Raw genomic sequence first — 11,507 nt, forward strand, 5'->3', positions numbered from 1 at the left:
CTGTTTTGTAACTGGCCCATGGCACATTATAAAAATACAATTTAACTAAAGAAAAAAAACTCACTTTACAAGAATAAATACAAAATATTAGGTCAATAAAGTCATAATATTAAGATATATGAGATATCTATGCCGCTTATCCTCACTATGGTCGCGGGGTATGCTGGGGCCTATCTCAGCTGTCTTTGGGCGAGAAGCAGGGTATACCCTGGACTGGTCGCCAGCCAATCACAGGGCACATATAGACAAACAACCATTCACACTCACATTCATACCTATGGACAATTTGGAGTCGCCAATTAACCTAACATGTTTTTGGAATGTGGGAGGAAACCGGAGTACCCGGAGAAAACCCACACATTGATGGGGGGAACATGCAAACTCCACACAGAGATGCCCAAGCCGAGATTCGAACCCAGGTGTTGCCACATGGCCAATATGCTAACCACTCTTCCACCGTGAGGCCCAAGAAGAAATATTTGTAAAAAAAAATAAGCAAAACGTGTAATGCAATAAGTGTTACACACAGTTGTTCATTTAAACAAATAACTGCCACTTAAAACGGATGCTTGAAGGCAGCAAAATTAGAGGACTCTCTTAAGATAACTGTCTGATACCAAATGTTACTGTCTTTGAAAGAGAGGACATTTTGACCAAAAGTAGTTTGTCTCTGGTACGTGACAATTACTTTGGCCAAAAGGACCAGCCATACAATAACTTAGAGTATCTGTGTAAAAAAAACAAAACATCCTTTGATCAAACATCACAGCAGCTTTGTCAGTTAATGATCTGATAAATTGACACCTTAGCTTTGCGTTTTATGTGGACAAACTATTGTAATATCTACTAGCAATAATTATTTTATTTTATTTTTAGAATATGCAAAATGCCAAAATAAAAAAAAACTGTCAAACAAAAAAATACTGTGGGCTGAAATTGGCCTCTGGGCTTGCACTTTGGTGTAAGGTTGAGCTGGTGCTAGATAACTTCAGGGGAGGTGCAGTGGCTTGGTAAAAATAATGATAAGATAACTTAAATCATGTCAAAGGGGAAATTAATGCCTCTATTAATGCTTCAATGGTTCTTATAATGATTCCTATAACAGAGTCTGAGGTGAGCAGAAAACCCCTCAAAATATGCTCCAGAAATTCAGTTTTTCAGGTAGGATGGAGGCAACTATAACTACTGTATATCCTTAACTATGTTTTTATTTACAGATGACCACTTCCATAACATATATGTTATCGTTATCGTTGGTCAGCTTGATCACACACTATTGGCAGACCAAACAGTTACATTTTCCCTAGGAGAACCAAGAAGTAGGCAGGGAAACGACTTCTATTATCTTAGTCACAACGTCATTCACTGCCTTCTATATGCCTGACACTACTGAGCCCTGCACAAAAGAACCACACACCTTCCCACGCTACTCTATGTATGCACCGATGTGTAATAAGAGTGACACCAACAACTCTCTTTGTATGATTGACACACTGAAATTAAACTGATTACAACTGAAATGTGATTAAAGTTTAATGAATTAAGATTGAGTTGATTTAATTGATTTTGCTGTGGCAGTGCTCCACTGTGAAAGATATTTTTGTGCTCACTATAAAAAGACACCTGAGGCCAGCCCTCATTACCCAAATGAGCTTATGTGCTTACAAGTAGGTGAGTTTTATATGCTTTAACGTGACATATGTACATGCCGAGGGGTTCACTGAAAGCCTCACTAATCCTTTCAGCTGCTTGTCCTTTGTCAGATACTCAGGGATGAGTTTTAGAGTACAGCCACGCTACAAGACCTATCAATAAACATGACCAGCAATTGTTGGATTTATTTTTCCAATCGTTGACCCTTTTGACAAATATGGATTCAACAACATTTTGGTTTGACTTCGTCTTCATGGAAAGAGAAGACATCAATTTCAGCTGCTTTTGTCATCTCAAGGTAACAGATACAGCTGGTGGCTAAGGGCCTTGGATATCTTTGCATTATCCACCCCACCACATACTGTTTTGAAGGTGTCGGGATGACAGACTTGTAAGCTTTGGAGGAAAATGGGTTGTTCACCGTCCAAAGGTAATAATCTGGGGACTTTGGGCTCCTTGAGGAGGGGAAGAATGTTGCCCCCTGTACCTCAAGAAAAACCGAGAGCAGTCCATTTTATCGACGGAGCCAATCATATTTCTGCTGGAGCTACTGATGGAGATACTAAAGACAGGAAGACAAGTGGACAAAAACAATTATTTCAAAAGGATGAACATTTGCCAGCAACACAAGGAGATACCCATGTCACAGCTCCTACTCCAGAGATATTAAACCCAAATAAAACGAAGAGTCACAAAATAGACAACAACATGATACAGAAAACAGAAAAACATGGGGACAAGCAGGATGTAACTGAGAGAAAGGCAGGCAAAAAAACAAAGAGACATTCAAGAGGTATGAAAGTGCTGAAAAAGAAAGATAAGGAGATGCAGAAAATTGATTTCCCGGAACCTCTGGTAAAAGCTCACCAAGCTGCTTATGCCTTTTTAAATCCCAGCATAAACAAATATGATGGTGTACTTGGACTGCTGGAACAAGCAATGCAAACTCAAGCATTTCTACAGCCAATGGTTTCTTTTCTGGCTTTGCGCTATGAGGAAATAATTCAGGTACTGGAAGAAATTGTTGATGAAGGAGAAAAAATGCTTAAAGAAAACGGAGAACATCTTGCTTGGCCAAGTCAAATGAAAAACCTCTCATCCTCTGCACCTCTAAAATCAGGCTCTGCTATTGAACCCCCACCGGATTTGTTGCAGCAGCTGCTTCAATACACCACACAGAGAATGCAGAATGTGAACCAGACTGTTGGAGGAATTGGAGACTCTGCCCTGGAGGAGGCAGCGGAATACTTTTCTTCTGTCTCAGAACTTTTAGAGGAGAAATTGAAAGTCAAACGTGAAGTTGAGACGAGGATAATGCGACTCTCATCTCGCATTGAATTGGCATCTCTTCGCAAACTTGGGCCAGAGGACTCTGCTCTCTTCAGCGAGGACAGTGGTATTGGAGCTGAGAGTGAATCCCTTGCTGGATCGGAAAGGCGCCATAGGCGTGTGAGTTGTGAATCTAGTGCAACAAGCAGGACTACTCCAGTTAGTCCTATGGCATATTCCTCAATGACAGGTGTCAGGAAAAAGCATGCATGTCCAAGTCCAAGTGTTTCCCTTACTTCTCTGAACTCTTTAGCTTCTATGTGCACAATGATGGCAAATGCACAGGGGGAGTCATTATTAGGCTCAGTCTCCTTCGATGATGGTGAGGAAGATGATGATGGCAATAATATGGTTGGAGACATTGGAAATAGACAAAATTCAGAACAAAAAAAAAATCCCTCAAGACGTAAAGAGAATCCGACAAATGTAGAAATGACTATCAGAATGAAAAATACTTTAAGTGGTAAAGTACAGTTTCACCAACCAACAAGCACAGGTGCCAAGTCAAAGGTTGCAGGCTGCCCAAAAGCAGTTGGTGGCCAATTGACTGATGAAAAGGGACTATCTCTAAAAAGATCCCAAACAGTTAGAAGAGCAGTAGTTAAAGCAGCTTCAGTGGTTAAAGAGAGACGTTCGCGTTCTGTCGAATCTCTGCGTAGCAAAGGTGAAGATCCTGATTTGCTTGAACTGGAAAGGTCTCAGAAAAATTTAAGTCAGAAGTTGCAGAAAATTGCCAAAAACAAAGAAAACATGAAGGGAAATGCAAAGACTACATCATCTAAACAAAATCACAGAACCTCACCAGCAGACTCTCCAAAAATATCTCGTAAGCACCCGTCTTTGGAGAAAGATGGCAATCTACGAGACAGGGCAGCGCTTTCAAAGCACATCACCAAATGCCAGGAATCTGCCAATAATATAAAGGAAGATGATAACCAGAAAGATAAGACAACATCGATGTACCCTGTTAAAGCCACTCCACCTCCAAGCCCCCCTGTATCACCAAGACCATCTTCAGGCCTGTATAGAGGCAGGAATTCGGTCAAAAAACTCATTGATACTTTCAGTCAAGGAATAGAAGAATTGGACAGTCCTGATGTTCTCGGGCCACTTCGGGGTGTGCGGAAATGTGGTGTTCCAGTGTTGCCAGGTTTAGGGAATGTCACATCTTTTCTTAGCATTGGGAAAACCAATTCCAGACCTGATAGAACTCAGAAGACTGATTATATTGATTTGGATAGTCTACCTCCACCGCCTCTAGAGGTGTTAATGGACAATTCATTTGAAAGTGCCCAAAGTCATGCAGATGATGGGACAACAAAACTCGTAAAATCACCTGTGGTAAAACGGACTGGACTGTCTCAGCGACTACGAGCCTCAGTTCAATCTGTACCCGTGCTGCCAAGCAAAGGAGGCGTGCCACAATGTATGAAGGTAATTTGCCCAGCTAAAGTTGATCATCAGGTTGCAACAAACCAGACAAATGTCAGTCAACCAGATGTTCAAGAAGACCTTGCCTCAGTAAATGATTCCACATTGTTGCTGCAAATCAGAAAAAACAGATACCTAAAACACTCCTCAGACTCACTGTTGGGGAAATCATTAAAAAATGATGATGCAACAGGTCAATCTACCGGTCAACGGGACTCAACAAATGTACATGAGGATGACAACCTCTCGATGCCTGAAGTAAACACAACATTGTCTGAAGTGCCTCCCTCATATGCAGCCAGTAGTCATTCACTTGCCACTCCACCGCTGTCCAAAGGACGAATGTTGCCATCCACACCTTCTACTCCAAGGACTTCTCATCGAAGACTTCCTAGTCCCCACAATTTAAAAAAAACGCCAACTCCGCCCTCTTCAGCCAGTCCTCCAGTTTACAGAAAACTCACAACTCCACCAGAAAGTCACAAGAGACTTCCCAGCCCGCCTATTATGAAGCAGAACACTTTAAACTCAAATGTTTCCTCCTCATACCCTTTAAAAGCACCATCGCCACCTGCTTCACCAAAAGTACAAAGATGGACAAGAGAGAGCAGCACCGAAGACTCCACTCGATTGATCAGTAATGCACGTTCCGTCTTCTGCCCAGTTTCTCCATCCTTGTTTGAGGCCCAGCCTTGCACAGCTCCCCAAACGACTCAAGCATGGGCCTCTGCTGAAGGTTCTTCTCTGTCACATACTTGTGGGAATCGAGGCAAGTTTCTTGTGTTCATCCCAGGACCCCGACCTTTTATTCAAAGAAGCCATTCAGAGAGAAGACCAAGTTTAAACCTTCCACCTCAATCACCAGGCTTCTTGGGGGCTGAGACCTGCGGAAGTGAGCCATCAATTTGCACACAGGGGTGAGTTTTGACTGTTCTTTTGATAAACCGTAAATCCCAAATCTGAACGAGTGATTTTGCAGAGTCCAGTATTTTCAGGAGTTCAGGTTTCTCACAGCCGGGAGTCTTTGGGTTCAAATCGAGCTTTGACCTATCTGTGAAGACTTTGCATGTTGTCCCCTTGCTTGCTTGCTTAGTGAGCAGAGAAGTAGAAATACATGGAGCAAAGAGACGTAGCAAAAATGAAGAAGCATTTAATTACTGAAGAACTGACCGAGCATTTACAGTAGCGGTTGGTTAGCTTTATTTACTCAAACACAACTTCAAAGACAAACAAAAGGCATCCCTCAAAATAGACCCTTTTTCCACCACTGAAATAATAATAATAATAATAACCTGTGCTGAAATAATAATAATAATCAGTGCAATTCACACACACACAAAATGTTATGAACATAACAAGGTGCAACGTGTTGAGATTTTTTTGCCACAAGAGGGTGCCTAATTCCAAGTCTGACTCTACTTACAAATTCTAATGCAATCAGAGTAGTTAGATGAAAAATGACAAGTTCCTATAAAAAACAAAATAAAACAAACAAATGACCAAAAATGACAATGGTGGCATATTTTAAGATTAATTCAACTCCTGCCAAAACATTGCAAAGACTACCAGGGAGACAATGTCTTCCCATTCACAAATTTTACACCATGTTGCAATCAATAATTATACATGTTTTCCTTGTACTTATGTTATAGACTAGATGATAACCCAAGAGGAGAAGAATCATGGGGTAGCCAGTCCAACCTGAGAGCAACGTCACGCTCTGCATCCCACCCGGATTTGTGTGTTGTTGGACAGGCCTTGCACAGAGACTAAATGGGCCAATGACCAGTGGACCAGTGGGATTATGGATTAACAGGTTTTAGAAAGGATTTAAGGTGTGATGCTTCACTGGTAAGAGAGGAGTCTTTCTATTCGCCTTGTGGTTTTACAACACATTGGCAATGTTTGTATAAGAAGACGTAAGATGATGTCTGCATATGTATTAACTGGGAGTTCATGTTTACATGCATTTGTACATGATTATTTATTTTTAACAAATGCAAAATAACAATGTTTGCCGTTACATGACCTGTCTGTGTTCTAATGGAAAACTTTAGAACCAACACTCAGATATGAAAATTCAGTGACTAATTTAGGAATTTAAGATATTTCCATCTTCAATATATTCTTTTGGGCTATCAGGCTTTATGTAGTTCTACCTGCAAGGTTTTTTTAAAGGATAGACTCAATTATAATGTTTGGATATGCAATGAGGGAATTGTTCCTTTAGCAGAAAACCACTGTTTTGATGGATCAACATACTGTATATTATATATTCAATTCATAATCAATGCTTCTTTTTATTATTTTCTGTTTAACATTTTTTGTACAGTGTAATAAATTGTATACAAACAATGTTCCCTGCTATTGCATTTCATATTAATTCTGCTCAGTCCATCCATTTTAAATACTGTTTACTATACCACTCCTCTATACGACACCACTATTCCAATAAGTAACATTTGTGTCACGCATCGGTACTGACCCCACAGCAGAGACAGATTACAATGAACAAAAAACTACAGCAACATTCGATCGCCAAAACATGGAAAAGACAAAGTCAAAGCCATCAGGTGTACAATTTAGAAATTTGGTGGCTATAAACTAAGTGCTGGGTGAATTTTAGTGCTCCAAAATGATAGCAGAAAATGGAAAGTGTTCACAGGTGACCAAGAATAGCAGGTTGGAATGACCAGAATAAAACATTTTTCACAATTATTCTTAGTAAAAATCTATATTGACTCTGTGACACCTTTTTATTTGAATGTGACTAAAGAATTATACAGAAATACAATAGCGTCTGTTTTAGTTTGGTGTTATTTCTTAACCAAACCCCACATTCACATTAAAACATCCCAATCTAAGCTTTCAATGTTTGTTTTTTTTACACCAAAGCAGGGCTACAGCAAATACAAATATCCAATGCATCTCTCTTTATCCCATTTAAACAGCCTGACTTCTTTGGCTTCCAGCTATTGATCTCTGTGGTCCACCGGGACAGATGAAAAAACAGCACCCACCAGCTGCCATGGATGCCTCTTATCAAGGCACCATGCCTAACGCTGGTCTGGACATGGCAGCTTTCAGATAATACTATCTGACAACCGTCTGTGCGCAGTAGCCTCTAACGTCCAGGTGTGTTTCAACATGGACTGCACTGCTGCACCTGCTGAAAAATGGTAAAACAGGAGGAATAAACATATCTACAATTATTTTGGAAGATTGTTTACATTTCATTTTATGGATGAAAACAAAACATGCAAGTCATATTCATTCACAACATCCTAGTGTTCATTTTCGCATAGAAAGCCTGTATACAACCTTCTGAATAATTTTTTTTAAACATTATTAGAGCCCTCTAGACACAAAGTAAAACCCGTAGTCACCTTTACACTTGTGTTACGCATTACAGGAGAAATAATCACAAAAATGACACATAAAAAAGATTTTCAGCACTTAGGAACTGGTGGACGCTTCGTTACGAGTTTTCAGTGTTTTTTTCCCCACATGGCTACATGCCCCCAAAAATTGAAAGTGACTGCATGCAACCAGTCTCTGGTCAGGCCCATTTGTCCTGATGTAGGCAACACCATGACATGTGGACATAACATTATGTCCAGTCATGAGTGAAAATATTGCCTTTGGAATTTGGATGCCAGATGGATCGAAGAGAAGATGGGAGGACACTACTGTATGTTGGACACTAAATTACACAAGGGACAGTATCTCCAGCACTGGGAAAAACAGCCTTGCAGTCAATCTCAATGCAGAGGGCCATCAAGAAGGGGGTTCTATAACCAGTGGCAATCTCATATCTCCACAACCTAGGTCACGTGTCAATGGAGGGACAAGACGAACAGGTTCTTCAGTGGGTGATTTAATTGATGACCTCCTTCAATTTAAAATTATCTGCTTTAGTGACCGGCTGGAAAGAAAACCTGCAGTGTCTCTGTCCTCCATTGCACAAGTTTGACACCCCTGGTCTAGGACAAAACTCCAAACACAGTAAGAATGTAAAAATGATGTATCGACATTTCAATTCAGACTGCATCAAATGTGCCAATTGTCATGACGAGCGATTACCAAGTACACACACAGGGTGTTTGACCACTTTACACACCATATTTCTACAGCTCCATTTCTCCTGTGAGGAAAACGCTTTCCAAAGTAATAATGTATAATTGTGTATACATTAGAGGTATCATGAGACACCCGGCTCACAAGACAAGATGAGACCATAAATAAGACTGGGTCCATAAGAAACAGACAAGACAATATTACAACATTACTTTTAAGAAAAGCGCAATGAAAAAATAACTGGACAAACAAACTTTTTTTGCTTAACCGAATCAAAATAAAAAACAAGGCAGTAGCATTTTGAACCATTGTCCTACAAATTGATGCTAAACTATATTACCGAGACCAAATAACCTCATGTTATGATAATAGGCGACAATGATTTATGTAATAATACTAAAATAAAATAAAATAAAATAAAATAAAATAAAATAAAATAAAATAAAATAAAATAAAATAAAATAAAATAAAATAAAATAAAATAAAATAAAATAAAATAAAATAAAATAAAATAAAATAAAATAAAAATCATGTCATATCATATGTCTATATGTGCCCTGTGATTGGCTGGCGACCAGTCCAGGGTGTACCCCGCCTCTCGCCCTAAGACAGCTGGGATAGGCTCCAGCACCCTCCGCAATCCTCGTGAGGATACGCGGTAGAAAATGAATATAATATAATATAATATAATATAATATAATATAATATAATATAATATAATATAATATAATATAATATAATATAATATAATATAATATAATATAATATAATATAATGTCCATATAACCATTCACACAATTATATTTGTGTTCATATCTATGGACAATTTCCTTATTTATGAATCAAATATTTAGCGCACACCTAATGTGTTTAAAACCTTTTTTTAAACATTGTTAGAGCCCTCTAGACCTGAAATAACACCCCTAGAGTCACGTAAACACTCAAATTACTCAATATAGTTGACATAATCATAGAAAATAAGAGATTTAAGACACAATATACATATGCACATCAGCGTTGCCAGGTCTGTGACTGTGGCCGTGTTTTTTGTAAAGCTTGAAAATTCCAAAATTCCCTGCCTCTTCTAATTACAAGCTATTGAACAAATACCAGTGACATGACAAGCAGGTAGTAATAGAATTCAGAGTGGAGAAATCATCACAGGAACATCTAAGGAGTTAGGTTTTTAAGATTCAAGAGGCCATCACACCTCAGCTCTAATCCATGAAGACAAATCGTCTGTTTATGTTGTATAAGCCAACCTATTAGCTCAGAGTGTGTGCATACATTTCTGGGCTTTGTACCAACCAGATGAAGGCTAGAGTCCCATCCCAGTTCTGGCATGCTCTGCATTTCAATAATTCCATTAGCATTCAAGGTCTGTAAACTCTGCTGGACAAAAACAGACAAACTAAAACCATGCTATACACAATGTATCTAATTAATTTTATTTACACGTGTCTTTTAGGATAATAGCTCCAGTGACAATTAAGTAATTAGGCTTAGCTGTGGAGCTGCATTGTGTTCATTTTGTCAACATAGTCATGGAGCGTGATGTGGTCTTGCATGAAAAATGTATGCAGTACAATCTTTGTACACTGGATGGCAGTGTTAGCAAGTCTATTTTCCCAAAGCAGTCATTGAGTCCCTGTTAATATTTAAAGTAATTTACAATCTCTGCACTCGCATACTATTGCAGTTGCAATAACAATTAAAAAAAATAACAATAATAACTTGTATATAAACCTCCATAATCAAAAATTTGAATCTTTGATATTATCAAGTCTTCTCTGGACTCTAACGGGAGAGATGCAGGTCAGAGATTTGTAGATAGATGTGTGTACATGGCTTCATTAAACAGGATGTGAAACAAAGATTGTTACATTGTTTACAAACACTATTGGCAGCAACTCTGCCGCGCTCCCACATAGTGTTGGGGGAGCCTTTGTGAAAGGTCAGATAAGCAGCTGTGATATTGTTCTGCTCACTAAATGTCACAATGTCTTAGGGTTCTATCTGATTGACAAGGGACCTTATCTGCTGGGATTATACTAGTGGAGAACAGTATTTAGGGTCAGTCGTACTGGTGGAGTAGTCAGTTATATACTATCAATAAACTAACATTTCTTCAATAATATTGAGAGGTGCAATATGGTTCATAGTATGGGATTTTTTTTGTGTTTCCTTTGTCAAAAGTTGTGAAATGCGCCACCCTTTTATCGGAATAACAACAGTAGTAAACAGGTACCAATGCTGTCTGTTGACTGTTTAATACAAGGGATGTCCAGTAATATCAGCTGACCAATACATATATCATCAAATCTAAGGCGTTAGTAACGCGTTAGTGCACATGCTCATTCACACCCACAGTTCATCTTCAGTGCCTTAACACCGCCTATCTGATGACCGATAATGTTATCAATTTTGAAATTACTTATCAAATCATCATACAGTCCATTCGTCATTCTTTGTTATTGCTACATTTGCTGTTATTACATGTAATTTCCACTGTGTTGGACTTTGACCTGCTGAGCTTGTGACTCTGTCAAATTACCCCGGCAGTGTGCAGTGTAAGCAGCACAGTGACAATTTAGCCTTCACTTGACCCACACAAGCCGTGTTTGACAGACAGGGCCCCGTGGCTGCCTTAACTGCTTTCTTCACTGGATCATAACCAAAGTCTGAGAAACATCCTGTCGTCAAAGGCCTCACATTTGAAACAGTACAGCCAGTTTAAATGAGGAACATTGTCACAGATTGTGAAGAAACAAGAACGTATCGAACTAGAGTTTAAACCAACAACCTAACTAGTCATACTTGATTTTACATATTGTCTGCTAGTACCAGTAATACGCGGAGCATTTGTCTGGTGAAAAATAAAAAAACAAAAAACAAAAAAAATACTAAGGAAATTACTAAGAAAATATCTATTGTGTTGTGAATTGATTGCAGGATTAGCCACTGTAGACTGCATTGAGTAGTGCATTTTATTTATTCATTCATTCATTCATTTTCTA

The 11,507-nt window shown here is 39.0% G+C and overlaps 1 protein-coding gene across 1 annotated transcript; it reads left to right on the top strand.

Moving 5' to 3' along the window:
* The first annotated feature begins 1,740 nt into the window (after positions 1–1,740).
* On the top strand, positions 1,741–7,221 carry pcare1 (photoreceptor cilium actin regulator 1). The gene is made up of 2 exons (XM_058091418.1): positions 1,741–5,330; positions 6,066–7,221. Exons 1-2 carry the CDS (start codon positions 2,062–2,064, stop codon positions 6,184–6,186), a joined length of 3,390 nt encoding a protein of 1,129 aa, XP_057947401.1. The 5' UTR covers positions 1,741–2,061; the 3' UTR covers positions 6,187–7,221.
* Positions 7,222–11,507: the final 4,286 nt, after the last annotated feature.

Source organism: Doryrhamphus excisus, chromosome 13, assembly GCF_030265055.1.
Source record: "Doryrhamphus excisus isolate RoL2022-K1 chromosome 13, RoL_Dexc_1.0, whole genome shotgun sequence".
Taxonomy (NCBI): Eukaryota; Metazoa; Chordata; class Actinopteri; order Syngnathiformes; family Syngnathidae; genus Doryrhamphus; species Doryrhamphus excisus.

Coding starts and splice junctions, on each gene's coding strand:
- pcare1 (XM_058091418.1), top strand. CDS start 2,062: ATGGGTTGTTCACCGTCCAAAGGTAATAATCTGGGGACTTTGGGCTCC. Junction 5,331..6,065: donor CCATCAATTTGCACACAGGG/GTGAGTTTTGAC, acceptor CTTATGTTATAG/ACTAGATGATAACCCAAGAG.